The 19,643-nt window shown below is 47.7% G+C and overlaps 1 protein-coding gene across 1 annotated transcript; it reads right to left on the minus strand.

Moving 5' to 3' along the window:
• Nucleotides 1–1,400: 1,400 nt before the first annotated feature.
• On the minus strand, nt 1,401–18,993 carry ptenb (phosphatase and tensin homolog B). Its single transcript, XM_074628526.1, has 10 exons — nt 18,454–18,993; nt 14,850–14,934; nt 14,712–14,756; nt 14,553–14,596; nt 14,205–14,443; nt 13,082–13,223; nt 12,828–12,994; nt 12,374–12,634; nt 2,377–8,951; nt 1,401–2,335 (listed from the first exon to the last, which is right to left on the minus strand). The coding sequence occupies exons 1-9, from the start codon at nt 18,536–18,538 to the stop codon at nt 8,763–8,765; spliced, it is 1,257 nt and encodes a 418-aa protein (XP_074484627.1). The 5' UTR covers nt 18,539–18,993; the 3' UTR covers nt 1,401–2,335; nt 2,377–8,762.
• Nucleotides 18,994–19,643: the final 650 nt, after the last annotated feature.

Raw genomic sequence — 19,643 nt, forward strand, 5'->3', positions numbered from 1 at the left:
TTATATCAATGGAGTCTGGTCTAAACGTAGAGTTATATCAATGTAGAGTTATCTCGATGGAGTCTGGTCTAAACGTAGAGTTATATCAATGTAGAGTTATATCAATGGAGTCTGGTCTAAACGTAGAGTTATATCAATGTAGAGTTATATCAATAGAGTCTGGTCTAAACGTAGAGTTATATCAATGTAGAGTTATATCAATAGAGTCTGGTCTAAACGTAGAGTTATATCAATGTAGAGTTATATCAATGGAGTCTGGTCTAAACGTAGAGTTATATCAATGTAGAGTTATCTCGATGGAGTCTGGTCTAAACGTAGAGTTATATCAATGTAGAGTTATATCAATGTAGAGTTATCTCGATGGAGTCTGGTCTAAACGTAGAGTTATATCAATGTAGAGTTATATCAATGTAGAGTTATCTCGATGGAGTCTGGTCTAAACGTAGAGTTATATCAATGTAGAGTTATATCAATGTAGAGTTATCTCGATGGAGTCTGGTCTAAACGTAGAGTTATATCAATGTAGAGTTATCTCGATGGAGTCTGGTCTAAACGTTTTGTTCAGTACTTTGTTTTATGATTAAATATCTGCAGAACTAATGATACTCCCACAGCGCTGGAAGAAGTACTTTTACTTCAGTAGTAATACCACAGCGTAGAAAAAAAACTGTTAAAAGTAAAATTCCTGCATTCAACATCTTAAGTACAAAAGTATTACTACCCAAAGTACTCATTGTGCAGAGTAATCTATTTGACTGTGTATTGTAGTATTCTGATGATTGGTGCTGGTAAAGGTGGAGCGCCTTTTAATTATTTTTTTAGATATTTTATGAATATTATTTTCGCGTATTTAACTTTATTTTGTTTATTCTACATTATTTTACTTTTTTTCTGATAATTTATTACTATTTTTCTGAAATTTAACATATCTGTAGATATTTTAATAATATCTTTTTTCGGATATTTTATTGATATTATTTAGGATATTTTAAATTTTTTTGTATTTAACAATGTTTTGTCTGATACTTTACTAATATTTTTGGGATATTTTTTCATCATTTTAATGACTTTATATACTGCTGGCAGTTTAATCTATAATATTACATCATCATTTATTAATTGATTTGATTTAGTTTTAATAATCTGAATCTGTAAAGTAACTAAAGTTATTAAATAAATGTAGTGGAGTAAAAAGTATAATATTTATTCTGAGATGTAGTGGAGGAGAAGTAGAAAGTAGCCGAAAGAGTAAAGTACAAGTACCTTAAAATTGTACTTGAGTACATGTACTTAGATACTTCCCATCAGCCTCAGCTGTACTTTGTGTTTCCTGGTAATTAGACACCCTCGGACTCATGGGAGTTGTAGTTCTTAAAATAATCATCACAGACAACAGCAGGTGTTTATAAATAGTTTATTCACCTTTACAGTGTTTTTATTTAATTATAAAACAAGAAGGAGGGAAATAATAAAAGAACCGTGGGGAGGGGGGGGGGGGGGGTGTTTATGGACCGCTGAGCTGAAACTGAAACTGAAACCTGAAAGTGAACCACAACAACATTCTGCTCCGAGACTTCCTGATCAAACATCCGTTTAGTTTCATAGTTTCCATAGTGACGTTCTCTAAACCCCGCCCCCAAACGGTGATTGTCCAATCATATCTCAGCAACAGTAACTAGTCACAGGTAGCTTTAGCATCAGTCTGTTAGCACGATAGCATGATCTGTTAGCTTTAGCATCAGTCTGTTAGCACGATAGCATGACCTGTAGCTTTAGCATCAGTATGTTAGCATGATAGCATGACCTGTTAGCTTTAGCATCAGTATGTTAGCACGATAGCATGACCTGTTAGCTTTAGCATCAGTCTGTTAGCATGATATCATGACCTGTAGCTTTAGCATCAGTCTGTTAGCACGATAGCATGACCTGTTAGCTTTAGCATCAGCCTGTTAGCATGATATCATGACCTGTAGCTTTAGCATCAGTCTGTTAGCACGATAGCATGACCTGTTAGCTTTAGCATCAGTCTGTTAGCATGATAGCATGACCTGTTAGCTTTAGCATCAGCCTGTTAGCATGATATCATGACCTGTAGCTTTAGCATCAGTATGTTAGCACGATAGCATGATCTGTTAGCTTTAGCCTCAGTCTGTTAGCACGACCTGTTAGCTTTAGCCTCAGTCTGTTAGCATGACCTGTTAGCTTTGGCCTCAGTCTGTTAGCATGATATCATCACCTATTAGCTTTAGCATCAGTCCGTTGGCATGACCTGTTAGCTTTGGCCTCAGTCCGTTAGCATGACCGGTTAGCTTTAGCCTCAGTCTGTTAGCATGACCTGTTAGCTTTGGCCTCAGTCTGTTAACATGATATCATCACCTATTAGCTTTAGCATCAGTCCGTTAGCATGACCTGTTAGCTTCGGCATCAGTCCGTTAGCATGACCTATTAGCTTTAGCATCAGTCCGTTAGCATGACCTGTTAGCTTTGGCCTCAGTCCGTTAGCATGACCGGTTAGCTTCGGCATCAGTCTGTCAGCATGATATCAAGTTCACATTTAAGACCTCTTTACTGGGTTGTTGTTTTAAAACAAGTCAGCCTGAAACATTAAAAAGTCAGTCGGAGACCTTGTAGAGCTAACGTTAGCTTAATTAGCTCGTTAGCTAGCTAGTTGATAAATCAATAAAGAGACCGTTTTCAAACCGACGGCGGTTAGAAATAAAAGGACCCATTTAAATACTGTTCTTCTGTTGTGGTAAAATGAACGCGTGCTGTGGTCTGGTTAGCAACAGTAACTAAGGGGGGGGCGGGGCTTAGCGAATGGTAATCATGTTGAAATGTTTATCGGGTTGTTTAACCACATCTGTCGTCATCATCAGAGAGCCGGTTCAAATAAACGTTGTTTGAGGTGAAACCGTTGACAAGCAGAAAGCTGTTGCTGGCTTCGAGTAAAGGTGCGGTCACATGACGCCTCCGTCCCACTGACACTAGCTCCGCCTCCGTCCTAACGACGCTAGCTCCGCCTCCGTCCCACTGACACTAGCTCCGCCTCTGTCCTACCGACACTAGCTCCGCCTCTGTCCTACCGACACTAGCTCCGCCTCTCAATCACTTCAATAAAAGACTGATTCAACCAGGAATTTCCTGTTTTAGGTTTGAAATGTGGACGCCATTATTGTTACCAGACCACCGCCGCGGGTCTGAGTGGCGGGCAGGTTCTGTTGAACGTAGAGCGAATGTGACCGCACCTTAAGCCAAGAAGAAGAAGAAAGAACATGACCGTGTTTACCGTGTCAACTAACCAAACTAACCGACAAACAAACACAAAATAATACAAGATAATCAGGTCTGAGCTTCGTTTTGGCAGGTTTGGTGATGTAAACAGAAAAAAGAGTCAAAGCGTCGTCTGGTCGGCTGAAACGGACAAAAACAAGGAAACGTTCTTGCTGAAGGTTCTGAAGTTCTGTTGATGTTAACGGTGATTGTTGAAGGTTCAGAGTGGAGCGTTAAAACACCAAAAACAGAGCGCCAGGTTCACCACCGGTAGCGCCACGGATCTTAAGTACTGAACTCAGTGACGGTGAAACGTTGAGGTTCAGGGGTCCCAGGTGTCGGATCGGTTTAAGAACCCTGAACATCTGTCAGAACGGACCAGGGTCGACCTTCGTCGTATAGTTCTGGATAATCGTCTGCTTGAATCAACACTGGTTCTGTTAACTCCGGATCTCCAGACGGACTGGTTGAACTGGTCAAAAGAAAACGACATGGAGCACCTGGAGCAGTCGGAGACGTGGACAGCACCTGCCTGGCCTCAAATACCTGAAACCCGTTCAGTTCACACCGGTACCGCTACCGGTACTGGTACTGTAGGTTCAGGGGCTGGAACATGCTAACGGGTGTTTGGATACGTCTGCGTGGCTTTGTTTTCTTTTATGTTCTGAACAAGCCTCCCAATATGAAGTTGTATTAACCAATCAGACTCCTTCTCTGTTAGTAACCATGGTGACGGATTTTAGTGGGCAGAGCGTTAAGTTTAACATGAACCAACGGGACCAGATTAGCCGACCCCTACGCCGCTGGAGACTACTGCAGGAGGAGGACACGGCTGGCAAACGCTAGCTAGCTAGTCTGTCTACAGAATTGACTAGTTAGCTAGCTAGCTTGTCCGGAGCCTGACTAGCTAGCTAACGCCTGCTCTCCTCCCGGTGAAGTCGTCTCCTAGCGGCGAGGAGTGAGGCAGAGGGACCGTGACTCAGCGCTGTCCTCTGTTGGACTCATTTCCTCGCTAAGTAGCCAGCCGTCCGACAAGCGGGCCGGTGGCCAACGGCAGCGCTGTAAAGATAAATTGAGGGCGTATAAATCTTTGGATGTCTCTAGATAACTATCTCACTAGCCCACTGCTAGTGATAGCCTCCAGCTAATGTTAGCCCACTGCTAGTGTTAGCCTCCAGCTAATGTTAGCCCACTGCTAGTGATAGCCTCCAGCTAATGTTAGCCCACTGCTAGTGTTAGCCTCCAGTCTTTCCTTTGTTTAGCCTCCAGCTAATGTTAGCCCACTGCTAGCGTTAGCCTCCAGCTAATGTTAGCCCACTGCTAGCGTTAGCCTCCAGCTAATGTTAGCCCACTGTTAGCGTTAGCCTCCAGTCTTTCCTTTGTTTAGCCTCCAGCTAATGTTAGCCCACTGCTAGCGTTAGCCTCCAGTCTTTCCTTTGGTTAGCCTCCAGCTAACTCCGTGACCTCATCATGACGTCATCACTAAAAGGGTCTATAGGGTTCAGTTTTGGAGTCCACACCAGTTTGCAGTAGTTAGTCGTGTTTTCTGGGAGAACTTGTTCAGGTTTTAACGAGTCTAGACGACACCGGTCACGTCTGAACGGGTTGATGACAGGAAGTGAGGCCAGGCTTGACAGCACCTGACAGGACTCGAGACAGGAAGTGTGTTGTTGCTGTAAAATAACACAAACCGAGCCTGTGGACAGATCGCCACGCTGACGACAGAGCTGCTTGGCGTCACAGAGCGAGACTGGACGAACACTCGTGGCTGGTAGAGAGCACCACAGATGGACAACAGGGCTCGGCGTCGGACCCGGCGAGCTTAGCACCGAAAACCCAACAAGATGAACTGGAGACCCGAAGACGGCTGGTCAGAAGCACTACAAGGCTTCCTCAAGAACGCGATCACACAGGACACAACCTTATCAGCAGCTGGAGCCTTTTCCTACTTGTTCCTTCGAGAACTTTGGAGTCCTATTTTTGTGATCCAGATCTTTACAACCTGAATATCCTTCCTTGACTTACAACAACCTGCACAGCTGGAAACATCTCCTCTACACTCCTCTTTATTTTTGTGGACATTTTTTTTGCTCTGGAATCTGGCGTCCCCATTCTTAATCCCGCCGATTGGCTCGGTCATTTTTCCAACCAGGGAAATGGCCATCAATCCAGATGTCTGCAACCCGCCTGGTACACCTCACTGGGAAGAAGTGAAGAGCTTTCAAGCAGAAAAACACCCTACGACTCTGAGGCCACTTCCTTTAAGGACACCGGAGTAATTCCTTTACAGCACCTTCACCAAGAGAGGCTCAGTAAACAGCTTCCAGCTCGGAGTGTGAAGACTAAGAATGGACGAGTGTCCTCTGGACGTCGGATTAGTCTGGGAAGAGTCCCAGAGGAGAACTCTTGTTCCCCTGCTCTGTCAGGGTCGACAAACCTCTTTTACACATCTGGAATAGGGATGCACCTATACCAGTATCGGGTATCGGGTCCGATACTGTGCTCATGTACTCGTACTCGCAAAACGTCTCCGATACAGTGGCCCCGATACCACTTTGCGGCAGCGTGACGTTAACCTCTCGTCACCATCTTTCGGGTCCTATCGCACGCGCTCAAGCTCCACCTCCCCGACGTTGTGGGCGTGACGGGCCGGTGGTGCGCTCGACCCTGCTGGGCCAGGATCCCACCTCAGCCGGCGCGCGCCGGCCCTCACTTTCATTGCGCCACAGTGTTTTGCTTGCACCCTCTGACTCGCACGTGCGTTAGACTTCTTGGTCCGTGTTTCAAGACGGGTCGGGTGGGTTGCCGACATCGCCGCAGACCCCTGGCGCCTTTTACATGGGCCGAGCCCCGCCCTGGGGGCACGACGCGGTTGGGGCGCACTGAGGACAGTCCGCCCCCGTGACACTTTGTCCACGGCCCCAGGAAGCACCTTCTCCCCGAGCCTTTCCAAGCCGACCTAGAGCCGGTGGCGGCGCACCGCCTTGTATGCGGGACTCCCCAGCCTGCCGTGTGGCGCTCACACCCTCCAACTGGCTGTTAACGAGGGTCTTTAGACACAGAGAAGTACTCGTATCGGTACTCGGTATCGGAGAGTACCCAAATGTAAGTACTTGTAGACATGAGCATCTTCTAGATGGTTTTATAACGACGATGTCGGCGGTTCTGTCCGTACAGCTTCTCAGAATAAGGATTTCATGTTTTCTAGTACGTCATGTGTGATCAGGATCTTGATGAGGCCTAAAGGATCGACAACAGACCCGATCCAGAGTCTTGATACCAACACCTACGATGGACAATCAATAACTCCAGGACCAACGCAGAGCCACTGATAGGTGGTAGCACCAAATGTTAGGACGGAAATCAGACACATCAGGACTAAAACTTCTACCCAAACCTGGTCTGGACTTCAGATGTTCCTTCAGATGATCATCAGGGATGCTCCCATCGATCGGGCTGCTGTTCAATACAAATTACTTTATAGGTGGTCTCTAGATTTATCAATTAGAAAACTTCAGTGCCTGTTCGTCTGAAATAGCGGTCATTAAGTCCAATCATGGCCCAACATCAGAACCAGTGGGTAAGAGCCCAAAGAGCAGGATCCAACTGGTCTCCATCTGAACAGATGAATCAGAGCATCCCGTATGTTCATCTTCTTCTGTTAAATCCAGACTGAATAGTCTCGAACCTGCTAATGTGATCCTCAAACTGTCACCCCTGGCGTTAAGGTACAGTTTGCAAGTAGAAGTAGTACTAGCGAGTAAAACCATTAATAGAGTACTAGGACAGAGTACTAGTAGATACATACAGAGCATCATGTCAGAAACCAAACAGAGGCCTCAGTAGAACAGAGTTCCTCAACATCTGCCGGCCGCTGATCCCCAAAAATACAAAAAAATCTATCAGCGTTATCCGTCGTGGAGATCGACCGCAAACCCACGTTAGGTCCGGACCCCTCGGGTTGAGAAACTCTGAGCTACAAACGGCAGCTTTATGAACGGAAACCAGGCGCTCTGGACTCCTGACTCCTGTTCTCGGGGTGTGTTCGCCTAAATAGGTGTGTAGCTTAAAGCAGGTCAGTTGTTTAGCTTAATGTTTGATAGAAGTCGGAGTAGAACTGAAACACACTGAAGCTGATTGAACTGAAGACAGAAAAAAGCATTTTGTTCACAGTAGGTTTGTACTGCAGGTTGTGTGTGTTCAAGTTCCTCATTGTCTTCTCCGGGCTCATCTTCTCTCTGTGTGCTCTGCTACGACCCGACGCCGGTCCAAAGTCTAGTAAACACTTTGCAGCAATGAGACCGGTCCAGTTGGTCCAAAACATGACTCAAGACTGGACAAAAAAACTAGTCTGGAAGGACTCAGAAGTTCTTTGGTAGTTTCCAATGTCAAGAACGCAAAAAACAATCGGTGTAAAACCCTCAGAACAAGATCCAGAGTTAAGGTCCTGACAAGGGATGCACCGATACCAGTATCAGGTATCAGGTACAATGCGGTTGGCCGACAGTCGCACCGGGAGCAGGGGCCGCGAGCCACCTTTGCCCGAGCCTTTCCAAGCCGACCTAGAGCCGGTGGCGGCGCACCGCCTCGTATGCGGGACTCCCCAGCCTGCCGTGTGTCGCTCACACCCTCCAGCTGGCTGTTCACGAGGGTCTTTTGGCACAGAGAAGTACTCGTGTCGGTACTCGGTATCAGAGAGTACCCAAATGTAAGTACTTGTACTCAGTCTGAAAAAAAGTGGTATCGGTGCATCCCTAGTCATGACGAACTCAGACCGGTCCAACCGACTCAGTACAAACTGGCGTTACACTAACTGGTCCAAGCTGGTCCTCCTTTAGTGCCCCTCGGTTGTCCAGATTCAGTTTCAGAGAACAGTTGAACTTCACATTATAACGATAAAGAAATAAGAGATTTAATTTGGTCTTCAGAACTTGTTGTTAACTAAAGACAAGGAGACGAGAGCACACAGAGAGAAGAGTCGACTCTCGGAAACAGCTTAACGGAACTGGAGGTTGAAGAGATGGAGGAACCGATTGGTCTGCGTAAAGTTTCCTACGACTGGTGAGGGAGGAAGGACACGCGGGGGGGGGGAGGGGGGGGTCATCCAACAAACATCTACAGAAGTCTACTTGTCTCTCAGTTTGTTCAAGTTTTATTCTTTAAACCTCCCATCTGTCCATTCATCCATCTTATTGTCCGTTCGCCCGGCCTCCTGGCCCCGCCCACACCTTTACCCCCCCCAGCCCTCCTCGCCTCTGACCGCCGTGTCATGTGATTGTCCAGCTGTGCATTGAGCAGAAGATTGGAGGGGGGGTGGGGGGGCAGGTAGGTCAGTCGTGGTCCGTTGGTTATATTCCCCGTTAGCTAACAACACGCCAGTCTCAGTGGGGTTCATGAGCGTGTAAATATACAGAATATATATATATATATATACATATGTATATATATATATATATTCTGTATGTGTGTGTGTGTGTGTGTGTGTGTGTGTGTCAGACTTTCGTGATCTGATTGTGATGGTCGTCTTCAAATGGCTCGTTCTCCGGGTCCGAGTCCGTCGTGTCGGAGTAGCGGTAGTGATCCGGTTCGTTGTCGCTGACGTCCGGCGTCACCGAGGCCGACGTGCTGCTGGCGTCGGAGTTGGCTCCTTCCTCCACCGTCTTGGTGAAATACAGCTTCACCTGGACAGACAGGAAGACGGTTAGACGTTCAAACAGCTTCACCTGGAGACAGGAAGACGGTTAGACGGTCAACCAGTGACTAAACAACGTTTACAAACAACGTCCACTAGTGACGACCTGATGGGGCGGAAACAAACCGCGTTCACACCAAGAGCGAAGCAACTTTCGCCTCGCTTTACTGGCGCTAGTTGGACCGCCGGTATCATCTTTGTTCATTCGCTCTAGCTCAGGGGTCAGGGGTCAGGAGTCAGGGGTCAGCAGTCAGCAACCTTTACTATCAAAAGAGACATTTTAGGCAAAAAAACAGCAAAATCTGTCTGGAGCCGCAAAACATGTGATCATTGTGATGAAGGTAACACAGTTTATAGTCTCAGTATATAGTATATCAGTCTAATGCAGTGAGGGCCAAAGAGACAATGTACTACGGAGTATTAGGACCACATTGAGGGAAACACATCTGAGATTTACACAATAAAGTCAGAATATTAGGACTTTATTGGAACCATCTGAGAGGAGCTTCAGGTGAGTCAACACAAAGGTAACATCTGTAAACCTTCTATTGAATAAGCCTCCATGTTTAACAACCTCTCTGTGGTTCTGTTCTCTGAGCGGACTATAAAGGTTCTACCTCTCTGTGGTTCTGTTCTCTGAGCGGACTATAAAGGTTCTACCTCTCTGTGGTTCTGTTCTCTGAGCGGACTATAAAGGTTCTACCTCTCTGTGGTTCTGTTCTCTGAGCGGACTATAAAGGTTCTACCTCTCTGTGGTTCTGTTCTCTGAGCGGACTATAAAGGTTCTACCTTGATGTGGTTCTGTTCTCTGAGCGGACTATAAAGGTTCTACCTTGATGTGGTTCTGTTCTCTGAGCAGAACCTCTTCCTGTGGTTCTGTTCTCTGAGCGGACTATAAAGGTTCTACCTCTCTGTGGTTCTGTTCTCTGAGCGGACTATAAAGGTTCTACCTCTCTGTGGTTCTGTTCTCTGAGCGGACTATAAAGGTTCTACCTCTCTGTGGTTCTGTTCTCTGAGCGGACTATAAAGGTTCTACCTTGATGTGGTTCTGTTCTCTGAGCGGACTATAAAGGTTCTACCTCTCTGTGGTTCTGTTCTCTGAGCGGACTATAAAGGTTCTACCTTGATGTGGTTCTGTTCTCTGAGCGGACTATAAAGGTTCTACCTTGATGTGGTTCTGTTCTCTGAGCGGACTATAAAGGTTCTACCTTGATGTGGTTCTGTTCTCTGAGCGGACTATAAAGGTTCTACCTTGATGTGGTTCTGTTCTCTGAGCAGAACCTCTTCCTGTGGTTCTGTTCTCTGAGCGGACTATAAAGGTTCTACCTCTCTGTGGTTCTGTTCTCTGAGCGGACTATAAAGGTTCTACCTCTCTGTGGTTCTGTTCTCTGAGCGGACTATAAAGGTTCTACCTTGATGTGGTTCTGTTCTCTGAGCGGACTATAAAGGTTCTACCTTGATGTGGTTCTGTTCTCTGAGCGGACTATAAAGGTTCTACCTTGATGTGGTTCTGTTCTCTGAGCGGACTATAAAGGTTCTACCTTGATGTGGTTCTGTTCTCTGAGCGGACTATAAAGGTTCTACCTTGATGTGGTTCTGTTCTCTGAGCAGAACCTCTTCCTGTGGTTCTGTTCTCTGAGCGGACTATAAAGGTTCTACCTCTCTGTGGTTCTGTTCTCTGAGCGGACTATAAAGGTTCTACCTCTCTGTGGTTCTGTTCTCTGAGCGGACTATAAAGGTTCTACCTTGATGTGGTTCTGTTCTCTGAGCGGACTATAAAGGTTCTACCTCTCTGTGGTTCTGTTCTCTGAGCGGACTATAAAGGTTCTACCTTGATGTGGTTCTGTTCTCTGAGCGGACTATAAAGGTTCTACCTCTCTGTGGTTCTGTTCTCTGAGCGGACTATAAAGGTTCTACCTTGATGTGGTTCTGTTCTCTGAGCGGACTATAAAGGTTCTACCTCTCTGTGGTTCTGTTCTCTGAGCGGACTATAAAGGTTCTACCTCTCTGTGGTTCTGTTCTCTGAGCGGACTATAAAGGTTCTACCTTGATGTGGTTCTGTTCTCTGAGCGGACTATAAAGATTCTACCTTGATGTGGTTCTGTTCTCTGAGCAGAACCTCTTCCTGTGGTTCTGTTCTCTGAGCGGACTATAAAGGTTCTACCTCTCTGTGGTTCTGTTCTCTGAGCGGACTATAAAGGTTCTACCTCTCTGTGGTTCTGTTCTCTGAGCGGACTATAAAGGTTCTACCTTGATGTGGTTCTGTTCTCTGAGCGGACTATAAAGGTTCTACCTCTCTGTGGTTCTGTTCTCTGAGCGGACTATAAAGGTTCTACCTTGATGTGGTTCTGTTCTCTGAGCGGACTATAAAGGTTCTACCTTGATGTGGTTCTGTTCTCTGAGCGGACTATAAAGGTTCTACCTTGATGTGGTTCTGTTCTCTGAGCGGACTATAAAGGTTCTACCTTGATGTGGTTCTGTTCTCTGAGCAGAACCTCTTCCTGTGGTTCTGTTCTCTGAGCGGACTATAAAGGTTCTACCTCTCTGTGGTTCTGTTCTCTGAGCGGACTATAAAGGTTCTACCTCTCTGTGGTTCTGTTCTCTGAGCGGACTATAAAGGTTCTACCTCTCTGTGGTTCTGTTCTCTGAGCGGACTATAAAGGTTCTACCTTGATGTGGTTCTGTTCTCTGAGCAGAACCTCTTCCTGTGGTTCTGTTCTCTGAGCGGACTATAAAGGTTCTACCTCTCTGTGGTTCTGTTCTCTGAGCGGACTATAAAGGTTCTACCTCTCTGTGGTTCTGTTCTCTGAGCGGACTATAAAGGTTCTACCTCTCTGTGGTTCTGTTCTCTGAGCGGACTATAAAGGTTCTACCTCTCTGTGGTTCTGTTCTCTGAGCGGACTATAAAGGTTCTACCTTGATGTGGTTCTGTTCTCTGAGCGGACTATAAAGGTTCTACCTTGATGTGGTTCTGTTCTCTGAGCGGACTATAAAGGTTCTACCTTGATGTGGTTCTGTTCTCTGAGCGGACTATAAAGGTTCTACCTTGATGTGGTTCTGTTCTCTGAGCAGAACCTCTTCCTGTGGTTCTGTTCTCTGAGCGGACTATAAAGGTTCTACCTCTCTGTGGTTCTGTTCTCTGAGCGGACTATAAAGGTTCTACCTCTCTGTGGTTCTGTTCTCTGAGCGGACTATAAAGGTTCTACCTTGATGTGGTTCTGTTCTCTGAGCGGACTATAAAGGTTCTACCTCTCTGTGGTTCTGTTCTCTGAGCGGACTATAAAAGGTTCTACCTTGATGTGGTTCTGTTCTCTGAGCGGACTATAAAGGTTCTACCTTGATGTGGTTCTGTTCTCTGAGCAGAACCTCTTCCTGTGGTTCTGTTCTCTGAGCGGACTATAAAGGTTCTACCTTGAAGTTGGGGGAGAAGTTCCTGTTGGCCTTGTCCTTGTTGGCCTTGTCCAGGTCGTTCTTGGTCAGCGTGAGAACCAGGAAGTCCCTGTCGTTGGGTTCTCCTCCCGTCATCATCATCATCATCATCCTCTCCGGGTTCTGCTGCGTTCTGTCGGCCGGTTCCCGCAGCGTCCCGGCGCTGCCGTTCTCCAGCCTGTCCAGGTTCTCCTCCGGCCCGGGAATGAAGAAGGTGTTGACCCAGAAGTGGAACATCTTCTCCTGGAGGGGACACAACATGACAGGGTCAACAGAACCACTTCCTGTCTGTGTCTGGTCTGTAAAGAACTACTTCCTGTGTGTCTCTGGTCATTAACTCCTCTCACAGTGACGAAGAGGAAACAGGTTTAATATCTGTCAGGTGTCTTTGTTGTCTCAGGGCTGCAGATGTGGGACAGATGTGAGTGTTCCTCACCTTCTTCATCATCTTGTTCTGCTTGTGGAAGAACTCCACCTTGATGTCTCCGCAGACAGGAAGTGGCTGCGGGAACTCAAACAGCATCAGCTTGTCTTCCCGCCGGGTGTTGGCGGGGTTCGACGTGTGGATCTTCACCTTCAGCTGGTAGACCACGAACTGAGGATCTACACACACACACACACACCATCAGGACTCACTGTGGATGTGTGTGAGTGTGTGTGACGCTGTAGACAGATGTGCGTTGGACTCACTGCAGGTGCCTCCGGTGAACATGGGGATGGTCTCAAACAGCATCTTGTGGAAGAGCAGAGCGACGGGTTTGTACAGCAGCTGGTTCCTCAGCAGGAAGCTGTAGTAGAGGACGTAACGCCGCTGACTGGGGATGGTCACGCCCTGAACACACACACACACACACACACACACACACACACACACACACACACACACACACACACACACACACACACACACACCATTGACTGAGACCAGACCTCCTGAACATCTGGATCTCCCCCTGGTGGCTGTCTGCAGAGTAGCCCTCTTTACTCTGTTAGTAACCATGGCAGCGTTAGCTAACACTGGCTAGCTGACGCTGCCTAACACTGGTTGGCTAACGCTTGCTAACGCTGGCTAGCTAACGCTGGCTGGCTAACACTGGCTAGCTGACGCTGGCTAACACTGGTTGGCTAACGCTTGCTAACGCTGGCTAGCTAACGCTGGCTGGCTAACACTGGCTAACGCTGGCTAACGCTAGCTGACGCTGGCTAACTCTGGCTAACGCTGGCTAACGCTAGCTGATGCTGGCTAACGCTGGTTGGCTAACGCTTGCTAACGCTGGCTAGCTAACGCTGGCTGGCTAACACTGGCTAACGCTAGCTGACGCTGGCTAACGCTGGCTAACGCTGGCTGACGCTGGCTAACGCTGGTTGGCTAACGCTGGCTAACGCTGGCTAACGCTGGCTAACGCTAGCTGACGCTGGCTAACGCTGGTTGGCTAACTCTGGCTAATGCTGGCTAGCTAACGCTGGCTGGCTAACGCTAGCTGACGCTGGCTAACGCTGGTTGGCTAACGCTGGCTAGCTAACGCTGGCTGGCTAACTCTGGCTAATGCTGGCTAACGCTGGCTAACGCTAGCTGACGCTGGCTAACGCTGGCTAGCTGATGCTGGCTAGCTGACGCTGGCTGATTATACTACTGTTTGATGACCATATTGTAGTGGAGGCCACGCCCACCCCAAGCTCTCTGATTGGTCGCACTACTGGATCATCTCCATCTTGCTTCTGTTTGATATTATATTATATTACAGATGTTTTTCTGATGGGGGGGGTCAGGAGAGATCATCTTCCTCTGAGCTCTGACTCGTGGTTCCGTTACCTTCTTGTCCCGGGTGCGGACCTCTCCGTAGAAGTCCAGCGCCTCCTGAGCCTCCTGGAACTTGCCTCGGTGCAGCAGGTAGGCGCAGATCATGACGCCGGTGCGACCTTTTCCCGCCTTGCAGTGGATGGCGGCGACGTGCTGCTCGTCTTCGCTCAGCCACTGATCCAGGTCCTCGCAGAACGGCTTGATCAGCTCCAGCTGGGGCGGGTTGTGGTCCTCGAACGGGTACTGAGCGACTGACGGAGACGAGACGGGACAGAGCGGTGAGACACGGCGCTCACCTGACGCCTGACCGCGTCTCATCCATCAATAATCACAATTATTCATATTAATAAACAATCTCACCTCGACAGCTGAACTTTGACGTGTCGTAATGTCGCTCCGCACATCTGTGGACACACAGACAGATGTTCTCATAACGACTCTCAGCAGGAGCTAACGGCTAACAGCTAGCATATTAATGAACCCCCCTGTAACCACGGTAACAGAAAGATCAGTACTCACAGGTTGTAGATCTTATAGTGATTCTTGTGCTTTGAGTCTAGAAACCTGAGAGAGAGACAGACGGCGTCAACACTCTGGACATAAACACATGATGATGAAGATGATGATGAAGAAGAGTATTAATGAACGTCGTCTCACTTTACGACGTCGTCGATGTTGTTCCTGTAGACTCCCTCCAGACGCTCGGCGGGGAAACCCATCGCGATGATGTTGGGATAGATATCTGATGGCTCTGATAAGGATCCATGTTTTTAGTTTGATCCTATGGTTTAGGTTGATTTACTACATTTCCCACAATGCAGCGGAGGAGTTGTGAGGGCGATACGAAGAGTTTCTCTCTTTCAAATGAAACTCGTTAGCTCGTGTTTACAGCACGAGAAGTCGTGTACCCGATATGTTCGGTCTTCAAGTGGTGAGAAAACCGTTGCTAAGCAACGGCCATGTTTACGTTACTGACGGCGTCTAGAAGCCACAGAGGCTAGCAAGCGGGTACTGAATGTGTTCTAATCCAGATGTTCTTCATGTTGCAGCAGACTGAATGTGTTTTAATCCAGATGTTCTTCATGTTGCAGCAGACTGAATGTGTTCTAATCCAGATGTTCTTCATGTTTAACAGCAGACTGAATGTGTTCTAATCCAGATGTTCTTCATGTTACAGCAGACTGAATGTGTTTTAATCCAGATGTTCTTCATGTTGCAGCAGACTGAATGTGTTTTAATCCAGATGTTCTTCATGTTGCAGCAGACTGAATGTGTTTTAATCCAGATGTTCTTCATGTTGCAGCAGACTGAATATGTTCTAATCCAGATGTTCTTCATGTTTAACAGCAGACTGAATGTGTTCTAATCCAGATGTTCTTCATGTTTAACAGCAGACTGAATGTGTTCTAATCCAGATGTTCTTCATGTTACAGCAGACTGAATGTGTTTTAATCCAGATGTTCTTCATGTTGCAGCAGACTGAATGTGTTTTAATCCAGATGTTCTTCATGTTTAACAGCAGACTGATTGTGTTCTAATCCAGATGTTCCTCATGTTTAACAGCAGACTGAATGTGTTTTAATCCAGATGTTCCTCATGTTTAACAGCAGACTGAATGTGTTCTAATCCAGATGTTCTTCATGTTACAGCAGACTGAATGTGTTTTAATCCAGATGTTCTTCATGTTGCAGCAGACTGAATGTGTTTTAATCCAGATGTTCCTCATGTTTAACAGCAGACTGAATGTGTTCTAATCCAGATGTTCCTCATGTTTAACAGCAGACTGAATGTGTTCTAATCCAGATGTTCTTCATGTTTAACAGCAGACTGAATGTGTTCTAATCCAGATGTTCCTCATGTTTAACAGCAGACTGAATGTGTTCTAATCCAGATGTTCTTCATGTTTAACAGCAGACTGAATGTGTTTTAATCCAGATGTTCCTCATGTTTAACAGCAGACTGAATGTGTTCTAATCCAGATGTTCTTCATGTTGTGATGCTCAGTCTTCTGAACGTAATGATAATACAGGAGGAACATCATCAATAACATCTGGATTCCCATTTAACCAGAGAAGTTTGGACTTTTGGTTTATTTGATTTAGTTATTAATATTTATTATTAATAAATAATAATGACTAAGTGTTAGTAACAGTTTTATTTGTTATTAAATGTAGGATGATTCCTATGTTCTATAGTTATGATTATTGATTATTGATTATGGTGTCAGCTGTAGCTGCTCAGTCTGATGCTGATGCAACCACACTGACACTGTTAGCTTAGCCTGTTAGCATCTGCTACCTGCAGTAGAGTTTAGAAATAAACAGCTGAACCACCTGAGCAGGTGAAGTCATGTGATCATCTACTGAGACCAATCAGAGTCCACCAGACACCTGCTGACAAATCACCCCACACATCTGGATCACATCATTAGAGACGGACTGGAGGCCGTCTGCTACCGGTAGCTGGTCTGGTTCAGTCCCGAACCGGTTCAGTCCCGGTTCAGAGCCCTGTTCAGTCCCGGTCCTGTCCCGGTTCAGTCCCGGTTCTGTCCCGGTCCTGTCCCGGTCCAGTCCCTGTTCAGTCCCGGTCCTGTCCCGGTCCTGTCCCGGTCCTGTCCCGGTTCAGTCCCTGTTCAGTCCCGGTTCTGTCCCTGTTCAGTCCCGGTCCTGTCCCGGTCCAGTCCCTGTTCAGTCCCGGTCCTGTCCCGGTCCTGTCCCGGTCCTGTCCCGGTTCAGTCCCTGTTCAGTCCCGGTTCTGTCCCGGTTCAGTCCCGGTTCAGTCCCGGTTCAGTCCCAGTTCAGAGCCCTGTTCAGTCCCGGTCCTGTCCCGGTCCTGTCCCAGTTCAGAGCCCTGTTCAGTCCCGGTTCAGAGCCCTGTTCAGTCCCGGTCCTGTCCCGGTCCAGTCCCTGTTCAGTCCCCGTTCAGTCCCGGTCTAGCCCCTGTTCAGTCCCTGTTCAGTCCCGGTTCTGTCCCGGTTCAGTCCCTGTTCAGTCCCTGTTCAGTCCCTGTTCAGTCCCGGTTCTGTCCCTGTTCAGTCCCTGTTCAGTCCCTGTCCTGTCCCGGTTCAGTCCCGGTTCTGTCCCGGTTCAGTCCCAGTTCAGTCCCGGTTCAGACCCGGTTCAGACCCGGTTCAGACCCGGTTCAGTCCCGGTTCAGACCCGGTTCAGTCCCGGTTCAGACCCGGTTCAGTCCCGGTTCAGTCCCGGTTCAGTCTCTGTCTGCAGGCATTAAACTGCACTACGAACTCCACTGAAAAAAAAGCCAATTAAAGGCGAATATGTCAACACACCTGCCCGTTAACCGGAGCGGGTTCTACCGACTGATAGAACCGGTTTAGAACCGTTAACGAGCACCGACCCGGTTCTAACAGTTCTAATGAACGTTATTACACCGTTAGATGAAGAGCAGCTCAGACTGTCTCACACACGGACAGCACCGTTAAACCACTACATCATCTAATGGAGTTCTGCACAGAGACCCGGGCTAAAGGAACCAGGTTAAAGGAACCGGGCTAAAGGAACCAGGTTAAAGGAACCGGGCTAAAGGAAGCAGGCTAAAGGAACCGGGCTAAAGGAAGCAGGCTAAAGGAACCGGGCTAAAGGAACCAGGTTAAAGGAACCGGGCTAAAGGAAGCAGGCTAAAGGAACCGGGCTAAAGGAAGCAGGCTAAAGGAACCGGGCTAAAGGAACCAGGTTAAAGGAACCGGGCTAAAGGAAGCAGGCTAAAGGAACCCGGGCTAAAGGAACCCAAGCTAAAGGAACCAGGGCTAAAGGAACCCGGGCTAAAGGAGGTTAACCAGGTTAAAGCAGGTTGAACCGGTTTAAAGGAAGTTAAACTGGGTTGTAAACCGGGTAGAACCGGGTTAAAGCAGGTTGAACCGGGTTATAAACCGGGTAGAACCGGGTTAAACCGGGCTAAAGGAAGTTAAACTGGGTTATAAACCGGGTTAAAGCAGGTTGAACCGGGTTATAAACCGGGTAGAACCGGGTTAAACCGGGTAGAACCGGGTTAAACCGGGCTAAAGGAAGTTAAACCGGGTTATAAACCGGGTTAAAGCAGGTTGAACCGGGTTATAAACCGGGTAGAACCGGGTTAAACCGGGTAGAACCGGGTTAAAGCAGGTTAAACCGGGTAGAACCGGGTTAAAGCAGGTTGAACCGGGTTATAAACCGGGTTAAAGCAGGTTAAACCGGGTAGAATCGGGTTAAAGCAGGTTGAACCGGGTTATAAACCGGGTTAAAGCAGGTTAAATGAAGGATACAGGTCAGGTCCAGGTCGAACCCGTCCTCCTGGTATCGTCTCTTGTTTCTGCTCACGATCTCCTTGATGAGAGCTGCAGCCATCATCTTCCTGGTTCTCCTGGTTCTCTAGACCCGGAGGGATCCGGAGAGAGATGCTGAGACGGTACCGAGAGAGAGTCCGGAGCCCGGGTACCAGATACAGGGTACCGGGGAGAGGAGCTAGCAGCAGCTAGCAGCTCTCTGGTCCTCCAGCAGGTCTATTATATATTATATTATATTTAAACTCGAGGATCCGTCTGAGTCTGAGTCTCTGAGTCTGAGTCTCTGAGTCTCTGAGTCTGAGTCTCTGAGTCTCTGAGTCTGAGTCTCTGAGTCTCTGAGTCTGAGTCTCTGAGTCTGAGTCTCTGAGTCTGAGTCTCTGAGTCTCTGAGTCTGAGTCTCTGAGTCTGAGTCTCTGAGTCTGAGTCTCTGAGTCTCTGAGTCTGAGTCTCTGAGTCTCTGAGTCTGAGTCTCTGAGTCTGAGTCTCTGAGTCTGAGTCTGAGTCTGAGTCTCTGAGTCTCTGAGTCTGAGTCTCTGAGTCTGAGTCTCTGAGTCTGAGTCTCTGAGTCTCTGAGTCTGAGTCTCTGAGTCTCTGAGTCTGAGTCTCTGAGTCTCTGAGTCTCTGAGTCTGAGTCTCTGAGTCTCTGAGTCTGAGTCTGGTTAATAATCACAGAAGCAGAAGCAGTAGTCCTGCTGGGCGGAACCGGTTCTGGTCTCCTGGTCCCGGTCCTGGGTCTCCTCGGGTCCAGCCTGGTTCCTCCGGAGCCTCCAGCGGGTCTCTAGCTGAAGGCAGCCGGCTGGAGGGCTGGTTTCTGGGTCAGAACAGAACCAGGTCCGTCGGGGCCTCCTCTCTCTCCTCCCGGGTTACAGCAGATCCTCCTCCCGCAGACTCAGCGCTCCTCTCTGTGGAGCTGCAGCCCTCCGGACCTCCGGACGGGTCCAGTGGGTCTGATCCGGGACGGGACGCACATCAGCGGAGAGAAAACCGTCTCCGAGTCTCCGAGTCTCTGAACGGAGGAAGAGAAGAAGAGAAGAAGAACGAGGCCGAGGCACATCCGGCCAGAGCCTTCACAATAAAACACAGGCTGGCTCTGAACACATGATAGAGCACAAAAAGAACAGAAATACAAAGAAATACAATTAATACAATTAAAAAAGAGTAAAATAAGA

Source organism: Sebastes fasciatus, unplaced genomic scaffold (assembly GCF_043250625.1).
Source record: "Sebastes fasciatus isolate fSebFas1 unplaced genomic scaffold, fSebFas1.pri Scaffold_44, whole genome shotgun sequence".
Taxonomy (NCBI): Eukaryota; Metazoa; Chordata; class Actinopteri; order Perciformes; family Sebastidae; genus Sebastes; species Sebastes fasciatus.